Here is a 27,251-nt window from a genome sequence, read left to right as displayed (position 1 = left end):
TATATCAGAATTTTGCCAGCCCAAGGAAAAGTGAGTCGAAGTTTCCCATAGATAGGCGGATCTATACCATTTTACGGCGACTGGGGCGTGCGATCACCTCCTGAAAAGGTGAAGAGTCATTACTGGATGTAGACGGTCTGTTGGACGACATATTGTCTATCAGATGGTTAGTGGGTTTGGTCCCAACACTGCATCAGAAGATTCTTCGTATAACACCGAAAGAGCGGCAAAGGAGACTGCTAAAAGCACCAGAGTTCGCGACATATTTGTTTATCTAACACAACCCCATCTCGCCGTTTAGTGTGTTCGATTGCTATTGGAAGCATGTTAGCCATCGTATTTAAGTACTTAGTTTTATGCAATTAATCCTAATTCCACCCTAATCCTGCCTTTTCCCCCAACTCATTATAACTGCGGAAATTGGCTCTGTTATTCTCTGCAGCCCAACAGTGAGTGTAATTAGATCCAGCAAGTAAAGAGCTGATACCAATATCTGGCCAGGATGGCAAAACAGTGCTTGCAAATGGCTACATTCCACCAGTGGCTCTATTGCGTGAACGCACTTTAGCTTGGTGGTAGCTACATGCAGCACCGTAGAGCCAGATGGGCACCCCTGAAATTTGCTTACTTTTGAAGATTTGCTAGTGTACCTTTAGAGTTTAAAATCAATAAAACAATCTGTCTGCCTATCTTTTCTGTCTGTCTATATGTCTGTCAAAATCAGTGCTGAAACAAACACACAGCATAGACTAACAGAATGTCTAGTGACCACCACTGCTGCAAACAAACACTAAACTATCTAGTAAACAACTGCTGAGTTTTCTTGCAATCTGTTTGTCTGGGTAAATCTACATTACTCGTGCCGCTTGACTGCCTTAGTACACCCACTTGCCACATACAGGTCACTCTACAACCTGCATCAACCTAAAAACTGTATTAAACAATTTTATGATACGAAAACAGTACATTCTATCATAATCGTGTCTTTATGCACTTTTCTACGACAGATTAGCTTTACTCGTGCCACTTGATACCGATTCAGAATACCCACTTGTTATATAATATGGGCCACTGTATACATACATATGTCTCTACTTTAGGCAAATCGGCTTTACTCGCACAGCTTGATGCCACTTTAGTATAGCATGATCATGCACCTAAAATCCAAAATAGACAGTCTTATGATGCGAAAATCAGTGCATTCTATCACAATTGTGTTATTATACGCACTTCTACCATTATTTTGGGGAAAATTGGCTGTACTCACAATGCTTAACACTAATTTAGAACACCCACTTGCTATAGACGGGCCATTGCAATGTACGAGCCACTAAAACGTACAGACCACTGCGATGTAGATTTATGAACAAACAGATAGGCAGGTAGACAGACATACAGACTGACAGAAAGACAGACAGAGAGACAGGCAGACACAGACACAGACACACAAACAGACAGAAAAATGTCCAACGAACCTGAGTTTTCTATGTTTGAGAGATCACCCCTACACATTTATACGGTAAACAGTATAACTGTTTGGGATGGTCTTAACAAGGTAAGATTACAGTGACAGTACACATTGCTCCATCTATACACAGTACATGTATATAAAGAGCTGTGTGTGTGTGTGTGTGTGTGTGTGTGTGTGTGTGTGTGTGTGTGTGTGTGTGTGTGTGTGTGTGTGTGTGTGTGTGTCTGTCTGTCTGTCTGTGTGTAGACGGGTATCTCCAAAACTGCAAACCGCAGCTCCACCAAATTTTGCTCATGCACACTAATTTGATTGTGGTAGACAATACAGGTGTCACTGTCTTCCAGAGTTCTCTTAACTTAAAACAATGCAATTTCTTGCCAATTGAACCTGCCTCCACTCGCACTCAACTTTCTCTAGAATGACACATTGGATCTCCACCAAATCTGAAAATGCTGGGCATCCCATTCCACCTCAGCCAGTACACACACAGCATGTCATCTATTACTGACAAATACGCCTACCTTTGTTTGCCTGTGTATGTGTCCCATAACTGCCATGTTTACTACACCTATTTTGTGCAACGGTAGCAACAACATCTTCAAACTTACAACATCCAATGGAAATGTCAAAATAGCTGCAAAGATTAAAAGGGATTTTGTCACAAGTATACAGAAAACAGTATCTATATAGGGGAGAGAGATGAATTTATGTTAACCTTGTTTTCATACTTTTACAAGTGTAACATTCCTCTCACCATAGGCGGATAGAGGGGAAGGTTCTGGGGTCAAGACCCCTCTTCAACCACGCCCACGGCAGCTGAACTGTTGTTTGTTGTGTTATTAATTAAAGTGAACGTACCTTAATGCTTTGATGGATGGTTAATTCGTTCAATTCTAAACTTATATGCCTAGAATTATCTAATGAATATGCTACGAAATTAACCTTAGTACAGATTGAAGTGAGTTTGCTGGTTCCCTAGTTCATGTACAGATTTAGCTGCTATGGGGCATGGCTAATTACAACTGGACTCCCTCTATCGAAAAATTCTGTATCCGCGCGCCTGCTCACTGCATGTGCCTACAACCTACCTTGTTGCCATCCTTTTGAAACATCAACGCTACCGACACTACTTTCACATTTCCAACATGTTTGTAGTTGTTAATTAAATCGTCTCAGATTCCGAGTAAATCAAGCAAATAACTGGTGCAAACAGTCGCCTATGATTACCTGTATCGCAGTCAAAGTTCGCGTCAAATTGTTTTCTTTCAAATATTGCTCAATAAGACGAATGACACTAAATAATATTTTAACTTATAACAATTACAATATTCACGTTTGCATGACAAGTTCTTACTCTGTGCTCTCCACTTCCAGAGCTGCCATCTTGCCTGCTTACATCTAGCGCGCTCTACGGCATAAATATAAGTGTTAGCGTACGCTAGATGTCGGGACTATGACATACTGGAGTAAGCGTGGAATTCGTAGCAGATTTTAGAATAGACAACTTAGCTAATAAGGAACGTTACATCCACTCATCTGGCTGTACCTCCGGAAAGATGGGCCCCTAGGCATAGTGTGGAGGAGGTGAAAACAGCGTTTCCAGATCTACTTCTCTGCATCGATATCTGTCATAATCAGGACACTTAGCCTCGTCCCCAGACTCTCTCGCACTAGTCTTGTCTGGTGCCTGTTTGACTAGCGCGAGAGAGTTTGGGGACGAGGCTACAGGACACTGACACTGACAACTAGTCAAACCGGACGATGAGGTAAGATTGTCTTTGTTGCTCCACTTGTTCAGAGTTCGCTAGGCTGTTATGGCCAAGTTCGAGTCACATTCGGCCTTCCTACTTTTCCTTCCGAAGCTTTAGTTAATTACTTAAGTTAATACTTCACCATGTGTCAATTTGGAACCCCTGAGGAAATCTTGGGTGTGCATGTACTTATGTACTATTGCAATGTTCAAAATTGTATATTTTGCTTTCTACATTCCCAGCTGAAACTTGGAAATACTGTGAAGTCTATTCTTGATCCCTTTGCAACTGTTCGTTTAATCAAAATAATGTGACCAGTCAAAATTTGGTCAACACTTTATCCAAGTGCAAGGACTCATTTATTGGCAACATCCTCTAAAGCCATAATGTAATCAGAATAATAATTACTGTGTACCTCACTGATTTATGGGATTAAGGATTTATCACATTTAGCACAATCAAGAACAGAAAAGCAGTAAAGGCCGAGTGGTTGCTTCACATCTATATATACCACAGCGAATTTAGAGAACTGCAGCTCAGGATATTTCAAAATGTGATACTGCTTTCTGCAATTGACTATTCAGAATGCAAATGACTGTCACTCTGTAAAGAATTGAGAACAGAAGAAACAATAAACTTGTTGAGATGGAACAATGGCTGGCAAGCAGTACATACATTGAAATTTCATTGCTGAATCATAAAGAAGCAGTATACCTTAATTTCTGTTTTTGCTCAAGAGGCTAGGCATCACCCTTACTGATACTTTACGAATAGTACTGAAAAGACTCAATTAACTCTCATCTATGTAATGAACCAAGCCTGTTATAACTTTCTAGGGAGGTATTGACTTTCAATTTCTCTGTTCATTGCCTCTAACCAAAGAATACCAATTGAATCCTATGGAACTGATAATTATCTCCACACACACTTGCTAACCACTGGTTCTTCTGGCTTGTAATGTACGTACTGATTGGCATCTGTTCAAACATGAGAATTCTGTCAGGGGCTGCTAATTCTGTGAATGAGCTATACTTCATGAATGCATGCAACGATAAATGAATTAACTAACAACTAATAATACTAGAAATTTACTAACCATTAGTAATATTAATAGCTAATTAATCTGCCAGTGCGGAGAACGGGATGGTGGGCTAGTCTGTTCATATTAGAAAGGTACCTGATGTTTTTGAGGTAAGAAGGCAGGTCTGGGTATTTTAGAAAAATCTGTGTTATCAAACAAATATGCAACTAATTTTGCTAAAAATATACAACATGAGCTCGTTTACTGGCAGGTAATTGTTTATTATAGCCTGATCAAATTCTGATAAGGCAGCAAGACAAGTTTGCCATGAGACAATCATAGAGTTAATGGTATCTTACAACAAAGGAACTAGCTCTTTCAATAAGTAGTCGCATGCGATGTCCTCAGACCTCCCACTTGTCCCATCATGTGTATGAGAGCCTTCTCCAATCTCAGTTCTCTCAGCAGCAGCTGGTTCAGACAGGACCATAAGAGGAATCGGGATGTATAGCCAAATTCAAAAAAACATTTCTATATGGCATGGTCTAGCTATGTGACCTCCTTTCACAACACAATTCAATACTCACCTAAAGAAACAAGAACAGCAGACATTGTAGAGAATGCCACTAAAACTGGTCTAACTGTCCATGCAAGGTGCACAAGCAAAGAACAGACTAGCTGGAACAGACTGTTAGATAACGAAACCATATACACAAGGTTTCACCAACCAATCCTGCATATGCATGCAACTGCAGAAGTCGTTGCAATAGCTGGCACAATTTGTCTAGCAATATGCTTCGTTAGTAGTTTATCATACGTTTGAATACCATACACACAAGCACGCAGTTCGGCAAACAATCAAACCAATAATTAACACTGTTCATGCAACTCATCGAGCATGAATTAATTACAAAGACATACTGCAGCTGCATTGATAAAGACAATGTAGAAATTTCCATCTTGATCTTTGTCAAATTTATGTGGCTTCATCTTTTGAATTTCTATAACACAAATGTAAGTATACAGCTGCTTCCAATAGCTGTTCACATGTCTTCTTGCCTTGTGAAACTGACTTGTTTGACAATATCTTTTGCAGTGTCCCTTTACACTTTACCAGCTGCCCTCCTGATCCTACTGTATCATCCTTTTCTGGTTTCTTAACACTCTCATCTGTTTCATTCTCTACAATAACAATGTACATAGCTTAAAAGCCTAAGTGGTGGACGAAAATAGTCAACCTACGACCATAACAGCAAAGATCAATGTTACATATGGGCATCTCAACTGTGATGACATGTTCCCAATTCAAACAGAGGATGTGTCCTAAAGACCTAGGAAGTATTACGGGAATAGGGTCTGGTTGCGTGAGACTAATGCCAGTACTGGTTTGCCTCTTCAATTCGCAATGATCAAATGTGCAAAATGTACGGGTTACGTATTCTCCTCTCACAGAGGTTTCCCAACAATGCTGCTAGGTATTAACATTTCCGAGCTTTAGTGGGAACAACAGTCTAGTCTGATAAACTGAGAAAGCATTATATGGTTTTCGCTGTCTAGTATATATATATATCCACCAGAGATATCAGCTGTAAAGAATTGCTCGTATGTGTCACTTCACTACTATACTTTCATACTTTGCTGGCTGTTTGAACAGAGGCAACCATGTAAGACAAGTCTAGCTCAGTGTGCTGGAAATCTGCAACTATTACCAACAACACATGAAAGTTCAAATTTGTTGAGAGTTGTGTATTTGCAGACAACACTTATCAATTCTATTGAAAGAGCTAGGATACCAGTGAACACGACACATTTAATTATACACCTAAACTACATAAACAATTGGTCTACATAAGACTCAAACAATCATCTTACCTTTCCTGTTGACTTGAATTCTGGAATGTCACAAGACTTCGTGAAGCTGTCCATCATTGGTGCAAAATGCACTCTACAAACAATCTTGTACAAATTGAACGCCACATTACGACTACAAACTTTGTCAATATCCATGCAGTCCCCATTCTTGTGCATATAGATCTACAACTAGGCAATTAAATGCTGCATAACAAATGACAAATGACGGTAAAACAAGCAAAATTATAGAAAAACTAGGTAATGCTTGTGCATGTGCCATATCCACGTACCACTAACAATACACTAAATATCATTTTACAAGACTCCGTGCTACTATGATGCAGCACTCAAACATTGAATTCTGTGTTGTAAGATGGACTCTTGGCAAAGAGCGCTAGACAATATATACCTCAGTATTCCGCATCTCCACTGCTAGGTAATAAAAAGTGTTTGTAGAACCTAGTGACAAAGCTGAAGACTTCCTATCTCAATACCCTCTTCTCTCCTCCTTGCAAGCCCCTCTTCTCTACCCTTACCTCTCCTCTTTTCCCTCCTCATTCTCTCCCTTTCATCCTTATTTCCCTTCTCTTTTTCTGTCCCCTCCCTCCCTCCCTCCTCCCTCTCTCTGTCACATCCCTCCCTCCTCCCCTCACAACCACACAACAACTAAAGGTATTTAATACTATTTGATCAGCACAACCTTTGATCCTCTTGTTTGATCGAGTGACAAGTGCTGACACCACATCTAACAATTACTCAATTAATTAACCTACCACTGTCACCATGCTGTCAAATGTAACAAAACGTAATGTAAATCGGCTAAATCCGTTTACAACCTACCTACATGTCTACAAATTACATACTAGGATACAAGCTATAGGCCGGTAATTAAGAAAAACACAGCTTACTTCATTTTAGTGTCAAGAGCAAATGCGTGGGTTAAGTTCTTTGCCTAACATATAAAATCAATCAGCTGCAGTTTTGAGACAGTAATTAATTAAATTAAGTTATGACCAAAGAAAATAAAAAAGGGGAGGGACTGGCTGCGTAAGACTACATGCTAAACGCTATTTCTTCTAATGCAAAACAGATTTAGTACCATCTTATAGCCACACAACAGTACCTGTGGCAATTGTTACTTATGTCATGTGCATTAATTAAAGAACAAACCGTGAAGGTACACATAAAATCATAACATTTAAGTTAATGTTTCAATTAATTAATTAATTAATTAACTAAAACAAAAGCATTCTTCCTCATCTCATAAACAGTTGGTCTTTCAAAGTCACCAAATTTTACAGCAAGTTAATAAACGTGTACAACATAGATACTATTAAAGTTCCAATAAATAACTATATGTTATCTTGTGATTGAAATATTTCTCAAATTTCACCATTGCCATTAAAACACACTCGGACCATTTCCAGGACAGTTAGCAAGCAGTTTACACTCTCCTTTACTCCCTCCTATCTCTCACCTGCTTTAAGTGTCTACTAGTAAGTAAGCTTATAGTGGTATTCATATCAATGTCCCATAGAACCCGAATCTAACCATGTCATTACTCTGAGAACAACTCGAGGTGACTTACATTTCTCCTAGAATTTGTTGAACAACGATGGTTTCTGGAAAAATGGCTCTCAAACTAATAATAAATACAGTTTTAGGTTGTTGAAGATCTGGCAGTCAATTTACCATGATTACATATAGGCAACATCGACTGCATCGCCACAATGTAGTGCAGTTGCTCCAATGACAGACCAACTGCGAGCATCAATTCCACACTGATACTATACCAAACGGCCACTGCAATAGTTTCAACTATTGCTTCTTTGCAGTATTCGTATATGTCCCTATGCAAACCTGCTGTGCATTAATAAAGTAATGCAACAAAAAAGCTTCAAAGTCTTTCTTCTTCTTCCGTTCTCACTCCTTGCTGGTCTTGGTTGCATGTCAGATCGAGCCAGGAAAGAAATCGGTAAGGAACCACAGTGACACATGTGAGCTAGAGTTTGGCAATTGGCATAAAAATTACTCATGAGAATTCATTTGCGGCAATATGACTATGTAAGCACGACAGCATCCAGTTAATTAACATATACACAATACGTTTCGTATAAGCTAGTTTATTGTACCTCAAAGGTCAGTCAATATCATCAGTATTTTGTTCATCCTGTCTGCTGGACATAGTGATATCTTTCACACTAAAACGGACAGGTGACCTCCTGGCCTCAGCTACTCTAGTACTGGACACTATGTGGGTCACACCTCCTGTCAGTATTCTACTTGTGCAGTGAACCGCTACATTTGTGATTTTGGGCAGCTTTCTACGTCTACTAAGTGCAGCTTCCACTTCTGTTTGTTTGCCCACTTTCTGACAAGCTTCTAGCAATTTGCCAAGGGTCGCCTGTCTTCCAATTTTCGATCTCCACTCATCAATTAGGATAAAAAGCCTATCAGAATCTCGTGGATTGTCGTATTTTATCTGAGACACAATGTCATCTACTTCAACTGGACGAAATGTCAAGTTTCTTCCCAGTTGCTTCCATTTGCTACTGGCTTCCAGTGCAATCACTTCAATATCATCATCTTCCACTACACGAGACAATGGCAGCCAAAGACAGGGACCTGCAAAATACATACGTATAAACAGCTAGTACGTACACATGCAATTCAACATCCGATACCACAAGTCTATAAAGGAGTTGCATAATTCAAGTATATCCCTATGTATACACATGCACTTCTACATCCTATACAACATGTTTATAAAAGAGTTGCACAATTCAGGGGTGGATCCAAGATTTCCAGAAGGGGGAGAACATTCTCTTGCATGACATCACATCAATGCTCATATTAATGTCATCATGTTATTTTCCAAAAAATCTCTTCATAATATGGTACAAACTTTAAAATTTATGTTGACGATTTGTATTGGTTGTTTGCTCTAGATACTAAATCGGACTAAGGGTGATGGAGATCAAGCTGCCACACAACACAGAAAGAAATTCTTGTTTAAACATAGCACTTTGGAGGGCTGTACTCCCCCTAAATCTGCCCCTGCAATTATGACATATTGCATCGATGAGGAGAGCGTATCGTCGTGTTTCCCCAAGGGGATCGAGTCACAGCTAATTCCGTGATAATAGCGAGAGGAAGCAGAAGAGCTTATCTAGGCAATTAGCTGCCACAAAACACAATACCCACAACAAAGCCTATACACTAAGTGATTTGATCATGCTTGTTTTCTGCTTAACCATTTAGTGTGCTAAATGTAGGTTTCCTGTTTCTGCAATAGATAGTAGTCCAACTACACAACTATGTATATATAAAATTATCTGTGTTAACATCTATGTTGTCGCTGATCCTAGCAACGATAGGGTAGAGTAGTCGCTACAGTGATATGGTACTCAGTACTAACAATCTGTACCCATTCTATCAACCAATAATAATAATAATGCAAAAGATCACGTGACATGATACAACATAATTTGTGCACCTTTCATAGAGTCAAGCTGTACAGCACTGACAGCAGCATTTGCTGTAGAAACACCTGATGACACAGAACTTGCCATCATCATTTCCAGCTGTTTCACTCTGTCATGAATGTGTAATAAGTCTAGATGATTCTGACTTTGGCCGTCTTGCAGTGTTGCTTTACCTTCAACCAATTGATTGCACATTACTCTCTATGTTGTCAATTAAAGGAGATAACATACGTCTAACCTGCTAATTCTTTTTTAAGAAGTTGGAGCTCCTTTTTCACTTGCGATGACAATTCTGTCTGCTGCCACAGTTCATTTTGGAGCTGCAAATTGAATGACTGCAGCTTCCTAACTTCTTGATTTGGCTGGTGTTGAAGGGTTTCCACTGCACTACTCAATTCATCCAATTTTTCCTGAATAGGAAAATGCTGTGTACTATAGTCTTTACTTTCCTGTGAAAAAGAACATCCTTTAAATACTGCCTTCACCTCTTTCAGCAGCACAATTATGTCATGGTATTGTAGCCTTAAATCTTCATGTTCAGTTTGAAGCTTGCTGAAATCAGCAAGTAAAGTTTCTCTCTCCTTGAGCATTCTACTTTGTTGTTGGTCAGCTTCAACGTCCTGCTGCTCAGCATTGTGGGACGCATCACAAACAACTGAATGCTAAAATAAAACAAATTTAAAAAATATAAAGTTATCATTAACACTAAACATAATACTATGAATGCATCTACTCAAAATTTACATTGTGACAACATTACAACATGTGTGTCCCCACCACATTGAGGAATGAAACCAACGTGAACACACTCACAAGATAACCTCCAATGGTATTGGCTGCAACTTCCATGAGTGCTCATGCAGTTTGCCAACTACTAAACTATAGTCCGTCTTCCCAGCATCACATCTTAATAGACTCATAAAACTGTCCTCGTTATACATTAAGAAGACAAGAAAGTTTCTGACCTGTGAGTGTAACTGAACTTCCTTTAGTTCTTCTTGTAGCTTTTCAATCTGTTTTCGCAGCTGAGCATTTTCTGTCTGCAACACTTCTCTACATTTCATTGCCTCATTCAGTTCATTTTCTTTCTGTTGTATGACTTCAGCAATTTCCCTCCTTGTTGCATTGCTTTCCTCTCTTCCTCGATCCACTTCTTCTGTCAGTTGTCTAACCAACTCTTCATATTTCTTGCTGCCTTCTCTTTCCTGGTCAGCTGCCTCCTGCAAACAATGAAATCCAGGCAATTCATCAGCTGCCTTCATAAAAAAATGCCAGAGGATGTCACTGCTACATTAACCACAGTAACCCAAATACAAACGCAAGCTAGACTGTAATTGCACTGAACTCTTCGAGTGCTTTCGCAATTTATGACATCCACTACCGTCCATCTCCTTGTTTTTAGTGTATTTCAACGATTGTGCTCTTTAACTATATTGTATACTGCTGTCTGTTTAGTTGCAAGAAGACAACAAAATTACTACTAACCTGTAGACACTAACCTGTAGGTGCAACTGAGCTTCGTGCAATTCTTCCTTTTCTATCTCCAGTTTTTCAATCCGTTTCTGAAGCTGAGCATTTTTTGCCTCCCAGATTTCTCTATCTTTCATTACAGAATTCATTTCTTTTTCTTTCTGTTGTGTGACTTCAGCAATTTCCTCTCTCAGACAATCCATTTCTTCTGTCATGTCCTCTATCACTTGTTTTAAAAATTCTTCACAATTCTTGCTGCCTTCCCCAACACATTCCTGATCAGCTGCCTTCTAAAATAATAGAAAATACAAATCAAACAAGAAACAGTCGCATATTAACTAGCAAATTATCACATCTACAATTGCAGTTACAAAGTTCATATCCCTAGCTTTTTCAACAAGCCACATTGCAACTTCTGTAAAGTGAATACTCTTAACCCTCTTCCTCCAAAGGTTACCTGACATGCACAAGGCTAGCCTCGTCCCCAGACTCACGTGAGTCTGGCAGTGTCTGGTTCCCGTATGACATTTTCAGCCTCCCGAAAATGTCATACGGGAACCGGACACAGCCAGACTCACGTGAGTCTGGGGACGAGGCTACACAAGGCTGCTTCTCAAAGTTAAAAGGTTAACATCAGAGACTTTAAGGACATCTTTCAATGGTGATATTAAATAGGACGACTATCATAACCTAGGGTTAATTACAGGTCTATCTAATGCCAACATAATTAAGAAAGCTCTCTCCTCATTATTACTGTATGATGCATAGCTTAATTTCTCTGTGCGCTGCTGTGACACAAAGGATCTATTGACATATCATCAGCATACCCTACTAATTTTAGTGAAATCAAGCTATTCCTACATTTACCTGTAGAAAAAGTCAGCACATTCTGCTGCACCTGCCATGATAAATTGGTTTCCCAGTCAAGATCCATCCACCTGACACCTCCCTCAATTATCTTGACATGAGTTCAGGGTAGCAGAAACACACGACTTCTATGCCTCGGACACCCTATCACATAGCCAGATCTGGAAAATATATTGTCTATATGGTTCTGCAGTATCGAGTATCCCAGACACCTACCAAATCCCATCTTAACTACTGTGTTAAAAACAGTCCAACTATAATTCATTTGAGTACCATTGGCATAGGCATGGGAGGCATGGGACTATGTTCGACCATCCCTGGCATTATACCATATTGCTGAATCTGTTGAAACGTCTGATGATTGAAGCATAACAGAACGAATATTACTGAAAGTAAAAGATTCAGAATAACTTTATACAGCAACCTCAATTCAGATATCCAAGTTTAGTAAATTCAACCAAAAGCAGTAAATACAAGCCAGGAAATTGCAACGTATACAAAGTCATGCAATTGCAATATGGTAAAATAAAATTATAAACAAAAACACACAAAAATAACAAAGACAAATTTAATAACAGCTAATTGAAATACACATAGATTACTTAATTCAGCAACAACTGACAAGGACATAAACCAAGTACAATAATTATCAACTTTCAACTGTTGCTTCTCTGTTACCTCTTGGTTTTGTTTGGACGTACTCTCTTTTGATTCAGTTCGACCAACAGCGTCCTGCAACTGCTGACTTGATTGTGTTAAATTGTGATCTGAACCTGAAGACTGATCATGTTCATCTGCTGATTCTGACAACTTCTACAGATACAAAATCAATCAATTGTCAGAAAAACAAACAATACAGTACTAAATGCGACTGCTGTTCACAAATCTTATCCCAAACTATTTGTTAAAATTTGTTGAAATGCTAAATCTAGTTAAACACAGTACATAAACAGATTTACAACCACACTGACGGAAGTCATTGTGTGTGCGGTCTTACAAACAGACAAACAGATGAGTACAGAAACACAGAATGCTTCTAGTAAGAAGTGGCCACATTACTTGTTCATTAGTGACAAGTTTGGTTCAGTTTACCAGGTAATTGAAGAGACACAGTCCAGATGACAAAATATCATTTCCAATAATTATAAAAATATGTTGAAAAAATTATAGCCAGTCAATTCTGCAGTTGTGCAAGTAAGTGATGTTTTGCAATAATGACAGCATTTTTAAAGAATAGTTGATGTGTGCAACATTATCCAGTCTCACCATTAGAAGTCATGAAGTTATGGTTATGGAATTTTGTTATTATAGACAGCAGATAGAGCTTCTAAATAGACATTCATAAGGCAGGAGTGTTGGTGTCTCAAAATGGCCCAATCAAAGACCAATGGTTTGGGTTGGCGTACACATATAGACAGCTTCGCAGAACACAACAGTCAGTATACCTGTGAATATTTTGTGAAATACTTAGTACATATGCTCTTTTGTGTTAAAGAGAGCACATTGTATTTATGTAAAATAACAATATACTATTCATTGATACGTTTAGCTTTAATAGTTTTATCTTCAGTAAGGTAAATCCTAGCTGTAAACCTGTCTAACAATAAACAGCTGTTTGTTTCACAAGTTACGTCACTACATCATCCAATCCTACCAGTCATTCATTCCTCAATTCAATCACTGTCAACAATGATGAGAAAATATTGCAGTTCAATTAATTAAAGAAGGACACATGGCCTTGTAACACAGTATTTGGGCTACTGACAGATGCTGCTTCACAACCTTTATTAGATTGTTTAAAATATGTATTACACATGACATGTACTCACTTGATATTCACCCAGTTAGAATAAATGAGATACAAAACATAGTGTGAGACCACAACACCAACAGTCAACTGTAACAGACTCACCACTTCCCGTTTCTGTGATATAAAAAATAAAATTATTAGTTCAACACTAACACTCATGTTACATTACACTAAACCACATCAACAACAATGTTAAATAATTACTTGTGTTGCGATAAAGGTTGTTTGCTAAATAACAACCAGTAGTGTCTTATCTGTCAGCTATGTCAATTTCTCCATTCTCTTATTTCCTCTAAGCTCTCATGCACAGTAAAATAAGCAATACAAAATGTGCCATCATCAGCTCTTTACTTCAACTTTCAATAATATCAATTCCATTAGATAAAACCTGTCGACATTAAGCACACTATATATGCATATAATACAACAACAAGACACACAAGCAAGAAAATGCAAGCCAAAAGAATTAAAAAATAAGCAAAACAGAAGTCAGCCAACAGAGTGAATTATAGAAAAACAGGAAAACAAAACGAACCAAACAATGCGCAACAAATATACTAAAAAAGCATTTTAAGCATAATACATGTAGCCACCACTCTCATCCACCACCTGACATACCTGTTCTCTCATCCTGTCAGCTGTTATGGCTAAGAGTGTGTTCAAATTGTATAACTGGAGACGTGTACATTGCATTGGGGAGCACTGTTATGGCTCATTTCTGTAATTGTGTGTCTGTTAATCAGTAGTTCAAATATACGCCTAAAATTATCTGGATTTTGACCCTACATAGTCTCATCACAACAATGTAGGCAAAGCAGTCTCTTACTAAAACAGAGCAAGAGCACGTCTACTACGTTAGTCCATAACTTGTTCATTATGTCTTATATCATTTGATCTGAAAAATCAGTGGAAGTTAGATCTGTGCTTCTTTTTCTGTAAACCCTACTTCTAATGACTTGCTTCTAGTAAAGACTTCACAAAACGGATTGTTAGATGTGCCATACATAATAACTAAGAAGCCTATAGCCTGTGTGGATGCCACAATAAAGTGAGTAGAAGAGTTTATTATCAACCACTTACCACAGAATAAGCGACAGGATCAAAACAGTAATAAAAGGATTAAGTTGACTGCTGATATTGCCCCGAGAGAACTGTACCGTTTAGGTGCGAAATAAATAAATCATTCAATCAATCATTCAAAAACATATTTACAGAAAACTAATTGAATTAATGGATTTCAGGATCCTAGTCCAAACAGTTAACATATGCACAAAGTACTCAAAATGCTTGACAATAACAATAAAAAGAGTATTTAGGCAAGCATTCGATGTGTTCTAGCTATTTGTCACATTCATTTAAAATCATATTGCTAAATGTAACCCAGCATCAAACATTGAGTGCATGAAGTTTATGCACATAACCATAACAGTTCATATGCTTCACAACAACACAACAAACCAGCAATACACATTATAGTATATAAGCTACATATAGATGCGTTGTTTGCTCTTAATTAAATAAAACATACACATGGTACTGTCCTAGCTTACCATCTGATGTTCATCCAGTAAACAACGCAACAGAAAATGCGAAAAGACAATATAAGAAAGACCATACAACATCCACGCTTGACTGTAACACACTCACCAGTCCCTGTGAAAAGAATACTAGTTAGTTACACAATCACTCCCAAGTATGCTAACACAAAAGACATAATATCAATCTCAATTCCTCTGCTTTACTTGTGCCCCATTTGCTATACTACACAATATTAATAATTGCTGTAATAATTGTATGTATTGAACACATAAGCAAGCAAAGAAACATGTACGTACAAACATGCATACATCATGCCTACAAAAATATACACAAACAAACAGACAGACATACCATAGTTGTTTTAGCTTCACTTTCATGTAGAGTTAAAGTTCTTTATTAATAGTGAAATACCCTTGACAGACAGACAGACAGACAGACAGACAGACATTTTGTTTTATTGACTTTAAGCTTAAAGATACAACAAGCAAATCTTTAAAAGTATACAAATCCACCTCAGTCCAATCCTCTGTTCATCAATTCGACCTACACAGACAGACAGACAGACAGACAGACAGACAGACAGACGAAGTGGCACCCTTTGCTTTTGTTGCCAGCTGGGCACATTCTCTTAAGATATTGCCTGATCGCTTTCCTGTCCTTCAAGATCAAGTCAACTCTCTAGTGACATCATCTAATCATGCGAGTGATATTGGGCTAACTTTAGAACACCATCTCAAAGATATTTCCACGTTGTCGGATTTGTTGCCTAACACAAAAAAGTTGCAACATCGTCTAACAACAGAATTTGTACAATCGAAAGCAGATCAATTGATTGAAACTGATTCTAACCGAGATGCAGCACGTTGCGTTCAATTAGAGGTAAAGGAGCAGGAGCATGGTTAGATTCCATTCCATCTTCAGAGAAGTTTGCACTTTCATCTGGCAATTTTGTCTTGGCGGCTTCTCTCAGATTGGGTCTACCTTTGTCTTTACCACCTTGGGCCACTAAATATGAATGTGGAAAGTCACTAGATGTTGAAGAGTACCATTTACTAACATGCAAGATGGGTGGAGGCCCAGTTTGGTCTCACAATTCTGTTGTTTTGTGCTGGTCTGAATGCATGAGCAGTCTACAATGCCAGCATCAAATTGAACCAAAAGATAGATATACAACATCCAACAATAGAGCAGACATTGTTGTGTTTGACTCAACATGTGGGGGAAATGTCGAGCTTGATGTGGCCCTTGCTCACCCCTGGAGCCAGGACATTCTGCAAAGTGCAGCAACTACGGATGGAGCTGCAGCAAGAAGAAGAGAAGACATCAAACATAGCAAATATTCTCAAGAGCAGTTGCCTGGAGGGTACACTCCTACCCTTATTCCACTAGTTTTCGAGCACTTTGGTGGGTGGGGAGAAGAAGCATCAACGTTCCTCAATAAACTTTCCAAACTATGTAGAGATGAAGAAGGAAGAAACAATCCCTCAGATTTCAAAACACATTGGAGAAGACGCTTGTCAGTACAACTTCAGCATTGCAATGCCTCGGTGTTGGCTAGAAAGATGATCAGAGTAACATATGGACAGAATACTGACCAGAGTTTAGATGTTGTTCAACTTTCAATTCAGTAAACTAAATTTCGGTTTGTAGGCTCCGTAGGGGAGCTTATTAATGCTAATTGTTATTTGTGTAATTGTAATTGTAGACAGACAGACAGACAGACAGACAGATAGACAGACAGACAGACAGACAGACAGACAGACAGACAGACAGACAGACAGCAGTTTTTACCTATAGTGTTCTGGTAAAATTTTGCTTTTTGTGTTCAATAGTGAAATAAGACAGACAGACAGATAATTTATTCTCATACAGATTCTACTGGTACATATGCTAGGATTTTTTAAATACACATCAGTCCTTGCAAACAACAAAGTCATTAACATATGGACTTGACTTTGAATGTCAAAATCAAATAATCTATCTAAATACAGACAGACAGAGACAGACAGACAGACAGATTGATATATTTGAACTCTTACTCTACCAATAACAATCGCTAACTTTACGTATGCATAACAACAGTCAATGAACAAAATGTTGAACGTCTTTATCATACACAAAATCATCAAAATTGCACTTAGATAACTTCGACAACTTTTTAAAAATCACACGAGAGTTGCAAGACTGTACAACTATAGGCAGTTGCTTCCTCCATCTGTCTCTAAAGTCTGTTTCGCTGATTTTTCCATTTGCATCTTTTGAAATTTTGGAGATCTTATCGAGATAGTCTTCAGCCATAGGGACCCAAAAGCCAAAGTGTGCAAAAACCAGTGGAATACATGTTGTATCAGATCCTGCTATACACTGCTGTTGACCATATTTTGTCATTTTGCATTTTTCTCTCAACTCAGCTGCATAACCTGATATTTTGGCAGCTGATTGTACAATGTCACAAGAATGTGGATGAGCAAGTGGAATGTCCAGGTCTTTTGTCAAGTGTCCAGTGGGATTATATGTTGTTATATCTGGCCTGTTCTCAGAGTCAGTATACCTATTTCTTGGATCAACTTGATGAGGAACAGACAGACAGACAGACAGATCCAGTTTTTCAGCCACTAAATTGGCTCCGGGTAGTCTGCATTGTTCTCTTTTAAGTGTTACATGCTTTTTTAAAATCTAGTTCTAGTAAACTCTCGTAGTTACAGAACTTTATATAGTTACCTTGCTAGCATTGTATTATAGATGTATGTTTGAAATACATGTTATTTGACAGACAGACAGAAGACACACAAACAGACATAATTCACCAAAGGATCAGGAACAGAGCTTTCAGGGTGGCAATATGAACACTTCAGAAGTTTGATAGAAAATGAGAAGTTAGCTGAATGTATTCACTTTGCATGTTCAGCCATTGCTCATGGGTCTCTTCCTGGCTCAATACACTTGAGCGTTTCTCGTCTTCTTGACTTATTCCTTGCCAAAGCTAAATGTGGACGTCAGACCTATTGCCATTGGTGAAAGTCTTTGCTGGAACACTGCCAAGACAATATAACACATAAGCACACGAGAAACTCCTTTTCTATCTTCGTTCAGCAGGACCAGCATGGAGTAGGTACAGAAAGTGGTTTAGAACTTTTTCACACCACCACATACAACTTCTATTGATACACAATCCTCATATAATAGTTCTAAAAACAGACGTCAAGAACGCTTCTAATTCAATTCATATAGATGCCACCTTCTTGAACCTGTCTTGTCTTGTGATATGGGATGCGCTGCGTAGGATTACCTAGATATAGTGTGACTTGTAAATAGAGTTCAGTCTTGTGTTCGGCATTGGGTGTCTCGGTCTTCACAGTGGTGACAGGAGTGGTTGTGTTTCTTTGGTGTGTAAATGTCGCGAAAAAGGATGGAGGTGCAACAAGTAGCAGCGACCCTGATTTGGAAACCTACAGAGGGAGAGAGGTGAAAATAGCGAGGAAATTTGGAGAAGACGTGACACCAGCAAACTGGTTAGCATTTAAAAGTCATTTTAAGTTAACTGAGAAGGTAAATCGTGCTAAAGGCATAAGACGACGGAAAGACATGCAGTACCAGGTCATGATGCTGCGGTTACAGCTGTCGAGTGAGCCGGAAGCGTGGTTGAATCAAGAAGAAATGGCAGGTGAGTCGTGGATGAATGACGTGCGTGAGTTAATGTGCAGACTGGAAACAGGTATGAGACATCAGGAGGATTGGAGCAAGCAATTCGGAGGTTTGAGGAGAGTGAGCAGCAACAGGGGGAACAGCTTCGTTCGTTTATGGCTCGATTGAGACAGCTGGCTTGCTATGTATTTGCGAAAGAGGAAGCAATGACAGTTAGATTGAGGGTTCTATGGAAAGTCATCTCAGATATTCAGTGCAATTTCATTAGACAGGAAATATTTAGGCAGAAGTGGATGACAGATGATGGGAAGCCAAAGAGCTATGAAGATCTACTTAGCATAGCAGAGGAAGCCATGGCAGTGATTAGAGCAATGAAGGCTTTGTCTCAGGGGACATTGGATGGAGAGGTGACAGCCGACAAAGAGATAGACAACAGCAACAGTGTTGGAGATGTGTTTGTGACAAATCAAATGTCAAACCAGTTGGGGGTGCGTAGCCATTACCAAGCTGGTGGTAATCAGCGTCAGTTACAAGGAAGCATTGGGAGTAAGGGCAAGACAAGAAGAAAGGTGGAATGTTGGTATTGTCATCAATTTCATCCAGGTGGATATAAGGAATGTTGGAGGTGTACTACAGAGTGTCCAGATTGGAAATCTCGTCAATAATACAGGTGGAGAGGCAGGCAGCCACCAAAGTCAGCAGTGTTACACAACATTGGTAGATTGCAACATTCAACGAAAGAAGAGAAACAGAATCGGGGGAAAACTACCAGAGGACTGTACTGGGCAACAACGGAAGGCCTATTGGTAAGAATCCATAGGTCTCTCTTATACGGTTTCAGAAGCATAGAGTGGTTGCTATGCTGGACACTGGAGCAGATTTTAGTTTGGTAGCAGCAGAAAGACTGTGAAAGCTGCATTGGCCAAGATGGAAACAGCAGAAGTGGAGGGCTGTCGAGGAGCTGGAGGAGAAATGATCAGAATAAAAGGTCAGTTAATTGGTGATGTCTGTTTGAATGGTACCTCTCACATTATGGTACAAAGTTTCCTGGTAGTGGAAGAATTGGTGGTCACTATGATTTGGGAATGGATTTCTTGAGTCGACTAGGAAAGGTCACATTTGATTTTAATCGTTCAAAGTTACATTTACATGAGATACGAAACGGAATTAATTTGTTACATGACTATAGAGTTGGGAGGAAAGATGGCAATAGTACATGCAAGGCTTCAAAAAATGAGTACCGTGTCAGGTATGAGAGGTATTTCTCACGTGTACAGCCAAAGGGTTACAACCTGGTCAAGAGTATTTGGTGGAACCCTTGAGGAGTCAGGATGCGATGGTTGAACCAGAGCATGCGATTGTAGTGCCAAGAATAGCAAATAATGTTTGGATTTGAGTGGCTAATACGAATACTATGCCAGAAACATTGCAGAAGGGTGAGTACATGGCAAAATTGTATACAGATGTGTGTATTGGACAGAGCAGATGGAACAACAGTTAGCAGGAAGTTGAGAGATACACCATTGGAGCTGACTTATCAAACCAACAGAAGGTAGAACTGAAGAATTTGTTACAAAAGTATAATGAAGTTATGTGGATGCCGGGACAGAAATTACCAGTAGTGAATATGGGTGTAGAGCATTCGATCTGACTGAAACCAGGTCTCCATCAAAAGCGAGTAAACCGCGAAGGTTGTCTCAAAAGGAAATGGAAGAAGTGGGGAAAGAAATAGAAGATCTCCTTCGACAAGGATTAATTGAAACGTCGAACAGCCCATGGGCAGCTCCAATTGTTTGTGCAAGAAGGAAGAATGGCCAACTTCGTCTGGCGATTGATTATCGTGCTCTTAATACACAATCACTACCTACTACGTTGCACCCGATTCCACACATGGATGATCTGTTGGATAGACTGGGGAACACACAAATATTTTCGACGATGGATTTGAAGTCTGGATACCATCAAATGCCACTTAGGAAGGAAGACAGAGAAATGACAACTTTTATAGCTCCTTGGGGACAATTCCAGTGGAAACGAGGATGTTCTTTTGGGCTTTCTGGCGCACCCTCTTCTTTCCAACGAATGATGTCAGTTATATTAGGAGATTGTCAGTTCAAAGAAGCTCTTTGTTATCTTGATGATATTATTGTGTGGGGACGAGATTGGAGTGAACACATGAGTCGGTTATGCAGGGTGTTGGAAAAACTCAGAGTGGCCGGACTAGTTTTGTCAACCAGCAAGTGCGTTTTTGGAGCACGACGGATTGAGTATCTGGGCCATGTCATAGAGGAGGGTCAAGTTAGGATAAGAGAACATCAAGTACAGCAATTGAGAAGTCTGAAACGACCCAAAACTATATTAAAACTTAGACAAGCGCTGGGCGCATTTTGCTATGTACAGAGATGGTTAACAGGGATGTCGGAGATGGCCAAGCCTTTATATGAGGCATTGCAGCTAGATGGGCGACAAAGATTGATATGGACAAGGGAAATGACTAGATCATTGAGGATTTAAAGCGAAGTGTAGCAAATGCAGTGGCACTAAATATTCCGGACTTTAGTAAGAAATTTGTGTTGGTCATGGATGTGAGCGATCAAGGAGTAGGAGTAATGTTAGCAAATCGGGAACAAGCAGGAGCACAGTTGAAGCCCATCGCATTTTACCATCATGCATTGACACAGGCAGAGAGACGCTATTGGACAACTGAAAAGGAATTACTTGCAGTGGTTCTTGCTATTACGAAATTCAGAGTGTATTTAGGAAAACCTTTTGATCTTATTACAGATCATAAAGCACTCCAATAGTTGTATTCACTGAATATGGCGGATGAAAAAGGAAAAAGAGACCGCTGGCTTGAATTTTTGCAGCAGTATGAGATCAATCCTATACAGAAAGCTGGGAAGAGTAATACGATGGCAATGGCAGATTATTTGTCACGAGTTGGAGCAGATGGTCACTTGGTGGCAACTCTGCAAGCACAAATGAAGGAGGGGTGTTTAGGACAGGAAACAGGGCCAGTATTTGATTTGAAATTAATTCGACAAAACAAAAAAGACGAGAAAGAATTAGAGATAGTGATGAGGCTTTTGGAGAAGGGACAGAATCAGAGAGAGAATATTCAGGAGAACATTACAGATGACATGCAATCAGACATAGCCGACTAAGGATAGGCATGGATGGTGTACTTCAATATGTGAACTACAAGGGACACTTGTCATCAAAGAAACCGTTGGGTACAAAAGAGGAATGGTTGGTAGTACTGCCAAAAGTCTTACGTCGCAGATTTCTCCATGTCATTCATAATACACCAGCTTCTGGACATATGGGTCAAGAGAGGACATGGCAATGAGCAAGGAAGAGTGTTTGGTGGCTGCGTTTGAAGTAAGATGTGCAGGAGTATGTGAGAGGTTGTAATGAGTGTCAATTACATAAGAAACCCAAGCACCCCAAACGAGCACCATTGTTGAATATGGATATTCCAGCTCATCCACTGGATAAGGTACAGATTGATTTTTGCGGCCCTTCCAGAAGTCTATATCAGAGGGATATCAATATGTGTTGGCTATGCAAGATGCGTTTAGTAGGTTTTGTCTCCTTGTGCCTACAAAAGATTGTAAGGCAGAGACAGCAGTGCAAGTAGTGATGGATCGTTGGGTGCGTCAATTTGGAGTACCCTGGCCATGAAGTCCGATCAAGGTCCACACTTTACAGGGGAGGTATTTGAAGAAATGTGCAGGCAGTTTGAGGTGGAGCACAGACTCAGTTCCCCAAATCACCCTCGTTCTCAAGGTCAAGTGGAGAGGCAAAATCAGTTGCTGGACAATGTACAATGTGTAATAGAGGACAATTCAATTCCGTGGCCTAGGGCAGTGACAGCCATACAACTAGCTCACAATATACAGAAGTCAATGGAACGACTGGATACTCACCCCTTAGCTCCTGTATAACCAAGAGCCAAGAAGACCAGAATCTCTACTAGTAAAAAGATGGGCAGAGTCCGGACAACTAGCAGATGAGATGTGGAGAACGCAGGAGAATATTCGTCAAATGGCAAGAAATTGAGTACAAGAGAGTTTACAGCTGGTGAATGGGATTTACAGAAAAGTAAAGAACGCATTGAATATCATCAGGAAAAGCAGAAACAGAGAGTGACAGAACCAGGGAAGCCGTTTGAGATTGGCCAGTTGGTACGCAGAAAATTGCAACATTCAGAGAGGCGGAAATTAGGCAAGATGGCTCCCTACAAAAGTCCACGGTATCGGGTAATTGATAGGAAGGGATGCACCTAGTGGTGTCAACAACTACAGACAGCTAATCCCAGGATCTATCAATGACATTATAATGAGTTGGAAGCAGCACCAGAGGCAGCCCTGTCGTGGGAGCAGCATTCAGGACAGGAGGACATTGTGTCAAGTACAAGTGTAGAAGATCAAGATTCGGATGAAAGTACAGCAATGGTGACAGACGATTCGGGAGATGAATCAAGTGATCAGGTGGATAGGAGGTGAGAGCCTCAAGGAGGATGAGGATCCTCGGCAGAAAGGATATCAGGAAGTAGAGTATGAAAACCAAGACATGGACGATGACTAATAAGTTGTGTGGGTAGTTAGAACACTGTTAGAAGGGGAGTGTGATGAGGGATGCGCATGCGTAGGATTACCTAGATATAGTGTGACTTGTAAATAGAGTTCAGTCTTGTGTTTGGCGCATTGGGTGTCTCGGTCTTCACAGTCTTGTCACCTGAAAGTTTTTAGCTTCATGTTTGTCAGATGTGTTCTCACAGCAGTTCTTTGGTCTATCAGCAGGACAATTCTATTGTTATTATTCCATCAAAGAAGGAATTCACCAAGGAGACCCACTGGGACCTGCTTTGTTCTCAACTGGCATTCATTCGGTTTTATCTGAGTTGCAGGATACAATCCAGTCTGTCAAGGTTCTTGCATACCTCGACAATGTCTTTGTGGTGGGATTGCAAGACAAAGTCCTGTCTTCCCTGAAAGTTCTAAAACCTGTTTCTCAAACACAGGCCTTCAAATTTCTACAAATAATTGTGAAATCTACTCTCCTTCTGCATACCTAAAATCTTCTGGATCTGTTTCTAATGAGATTTCAGTATCTTCTGCAGATAAAATTATTCTTAGTGCTCCCATTAAAAACAAGCTTAAGGAATATGTGTCTAACGTCTGCTATCAATATGCGGAACCAGGAAAACAACTTTGTAAACAATTACAGAGGGGGTGAAGTGCAGGGTGCAATGTTACTATTGAGGTACTGTCATATTCCTTGTTTGAACCATCTAGCATGGTCCACATTCTCCAAATGGTTCAAACCTGCTGCTGAGACTCATGAGACACGTTCTCCTTCTTGATGGGCTATAGCAACATTCCTGACAGTTCCTGGAAGCAAGGCACACTGCCAGACAAATTGGGTAGATTTGGTATGACTTCATGTTGTTACATATCCCGAACTTCGATCCATCAGCAGAAACTCGGTTTCGTGAGAGTGAGTGTACGGTCTGCACAACCAGGTTTTCACTAAAATCTCTTCATGTGCAAAACTTCTCTACTTCTCTACATATCTCGTGCTGCTTTTGTTGTTTCTTGGGTTTATGCAATAAAAGAGTTACCTATTTTTTATCCCGACCTTCAATCTGCTTTGGATCTTTTGGTCAGTTCCAAAGATCATGGAGGATCACTATTAATGTCTTTGCATGAAATTTGTGGTGATAAGAAAGACGATACAAACTTATTGCAAGTCTCAACAAAATTACAATGCAAGAAAACTTAGAAGGTTATTAGGGCAAGAGACATCTTCTATGATCGAGACAGACAGTTGCATGAGGGATGGAGTAAGGTTAAGATCCATAAAGGGCAAGGGAGCAGGAGCATGGCTGAATGTTGCTTGAGATTGGGTTACGCCATTAATAGCGGTATCCACCAGTGTGATTGCGGCAATCTGGATGACTCGAGGTACCATCTCACGACATGCAAATGGGGTAGGATCCAGTTTGGACCCATGAGTATATTTCAAATGTACAGTCTGACTGTCTGAGAAGTCTTCAAATGCATCACAGATGAAAGCCACAACATCCCTACATAACATCTGACAATGGCTCAGACATCACAGTTTTTGATTTGGATTCAGGGTCAAACACAGGTCTGGATGTGTCCTTGGCTCAGCCATAGAGCAACAAATCATATTCTTCTCAGCGTCAACAGAAGGTGTGACAGCATTGCAAAAAGAACAAACAAAAGCAGAAAAGCACAGCAATGAACATCTCCCTGATGAAGAAGCAGTCAGACGAGTGCCTTTGGTCTTTGACTCGTCTTCCCAACTATTTGGAGATCTTATTTATCTCATCAAGACTATATCTTGCCCAATTCCAGGTTCTTCTGGAGGATCTATCAGCTATCAGCTGCATCATGCGTTGCCAGCAGACAAATCCATTGCTGATTTGACGAGCAATACTAAAAATTACAACAAAGATTGACTTTGGAAGTACCCATAACATTGTATCATCTATTCCTGCAAACCCATTGTCTCAGCGCTCATCTGCAAGGTTAGGTCTCTTCAGGAAGTACGAGCAGGTGCATGGCTTGACTCAATACCTCTTTCAACAAAGTTTGCATTAAAGCCTGGTGAGTTTCCTCTAGCAACACATTTGAGGTTAGGTTGTGAAAATGCCCTTTGGATCAGTGATTTCCACTTGTGATTGTGAGAAAGATGTTGACGGGGATGGATACTATGCAAAACTGGAGGTGGGCCTATATGGACTCATGAAACACTATCGAGCGTATGGAGCAACTGCTTACAGCAACTAAACATGACACATCAGCGACAACCAAGAAATCGACAAATTAATACTGATGACAGACCCGATATCATTGCATTTGATGCACAATCTGGGAGTGACGTTGAACTCGACATTTCAGTGGCTCACCCATGGGCCAAACATATTATTTCCCAGGCAGCTTTGGAAGGTGGCGTAGCTGCAGCCAAACGAGAAGCCGTGAAATTACAGAAATATGCTGGCGAGGTGAACACGTGGGGTAGATCCTCTAACTGCATTGCCCTAGTTTTTAAACATTTTGGAAGATGGGGACATGATGCTCTTCAGTTCCTTAATCGACTGTCCATTCTCTCAACAGATGAAGATGGAAGAAAGAACAGTAAAGAGTTCATGACGTACTGGTGTCGCTGTTTGTCTATAGCATTGCAAAGATGCATGCCAATTTGATTAGTAGAAAATTAGGAAGAGCAGGACAGTTTAAAAACTCTCTGAACGTTGATGAAGCATTTGGTAATTATAAGTAGTTGGGTTTTGTTGTGTGGCCCATTGTGGGCTTTTGGACTAGTGTTTGGACAATTAGACAATTAGACAGAAAGACAGACAGACAGATAATTTATTCTCATACAGATTCTACTTGTACATATGCTAGGATTCTTAAAAAATACACATCAGTCCTTGCAAACAACAAAGTCATTAACTAATGGACTTGACTTTGAATGTCAAAATCAAATAATCTATCTACAGACAGACAAACAGATAGACAGACAGTCCCGGATCTGGAGCGTCAAGCGGTTCTCCTTCGTAGAAGAAAGAAGAGCTAAAGCAACAAAGAAGCAGTGTTTTCTTGAAAGGTTTCGTTGCATTGGTGGCGTCTGGCACTATTGCTTCTTGTGTCATACCAAGTTCAATGTTGGGGTCCCCTTATCTGGAATAAACGCTCTTGTTGTTTTTTCGTCGTTTCTTCATTGATGTTATTAAAGTGTAATCAAACTTTGCTGCCGCCGATACTGCACATGTCTACATCTGTTTTTCTCTTCGCTGACTTCAGATTCTGCTGGATGTATCGCAGCCTTACTTTGGCCACGTGCATGTGGTCTAATTGCGTCTTCTGTGGAGATTGTAATCATGTTTCTACCTGTTTCTCACTGTTGGACTCTTACTCTACTTTCTATTAACTAATATTCTTTCTTGTGCGTGCAGCTGTAGTTTAAAGACTTTGGAAGCTTGTAATTGCTGTGTAGTTGAACTTTACTATAGTGAGTTGCAGTTGATGTATAATAGTACAATATTCGAACATATATGTATTGACAAACAGACAAAAAACAGACAGCCAGCCAAACAGACAAACACAATGACTAAGAGACAGAAAAAGACACCAAGCAGACATACACATATAGACACAAAGACAAAGGGACAGACAGTCCACTGCAAGATAGCTGTCTTTACATACTATTACAGTGTGGTAGTGACAATCATCTAGCTAATTTCCTTACTCAATATTACGTTCACTGACTCTAGCTCTAAAGAAACACTCCGGAGAACTGCGCAGCT

At 39.8% G+C, this 27,251-nt stretch overlaps 1 protein-coding gene and 1 long non-coding RNA gene across 6 annotated transcripts; both read right to left on the bottom strand.

Annotated features, from left to right (window-relative positions):
• Window positions 1–1,991: 1,991 nt before the first annotated feature.
• Window positions 1,992–2,881, bottom strand: LOC134187521 (uncharacterized). Its single transcript, XR_009971128.1, has 3 exons — window positions 2,826–2,881; window positions 2,699–2,765; window positions 1,992–2,105 (listed from the first exon to the last, which is right to left on the bottom strand). It is a non-coding gene; the product is annotated as an uncharacterized LOC134187521 (long non-coding RNA).
• A 2,421-nt stretch (window positions 2,882–5,302) lies between these two features.
• On the bottom strand, window positions 5,303–15,379 carry LOC134187792 (cingulin-like). 5 transcript variants are annotated; one of them, XR_009971157.1, is made up of 9 exons: window positions 15,277–15,379; window positions 13,829–13,840; window positions 12,595–12,726; window positions 11,079–11,339; window positions 10,545–10,799; window positions 9,818–10,241; window positions 9,591–9,752; window positions 6,116–6,188; window positions 5,303–5,425 (listed from the first exon to the last, which is right to left on the bottom strand). XR_009971157.1 is itself a non-coding variant. In XM_062655949.1 (9 exons), exons 1-9 carry the CDS (start codon window positions 15,346–15,348, stop codon window positions 8,235–8,237), a joined length of 1,728 nt encoding a protein of 575 aa, XP_062511933.1. In that variant the 5' UTR covers window positions 15,349–15,379; the 3' UTR covers window positions 8,136–8,234. The 5 variants fall into 5 exon arrangements, 4 of the variants coding, with proteins under 4 accessions (XP_062511933.1, XP_062511934.1, XP_062511932.1 ...); XM_062655949.1 differs by lacking the exons at window positions 5,303–5,425; window positions 6,116–6,188 and adding an exon at window positions 8,136–8,719 and having other exon boundaries at window positions 9,818–9,989; window positions 10,065–10,241; XM_062655950.1 differs by lacking the exons at window positions 5,303–5,425; window positions 6,116–6,188 and adding an exon at window positions 8,136–8,719 and having other exon boundaries at window positions 12,595–12,729; window positions 13,746–13,840.
• Window positions 15,380–27,251: the final 11,872 nt, after the last annotated feature.

This window comes from Corticium candelabrum, chromosome 12 (genome assembly GCF_963422355.1).
Source record: "Corticium candelabrum chromosome 12, ooCorCand1.1, whole genome shotgun sequence".
Lineage (NCBI taxonomy): Eukaryota > Metazoa > Porifera > Homoscleromorpha > Homosclerophorida > Plakinidae > Corticium > Corticium candelabrum.
The sequence above is the reverse complement of the archived record's forward strand: the minus strand, read 5'-3'. Positions and strand labels throughout refer to the sequence as shown.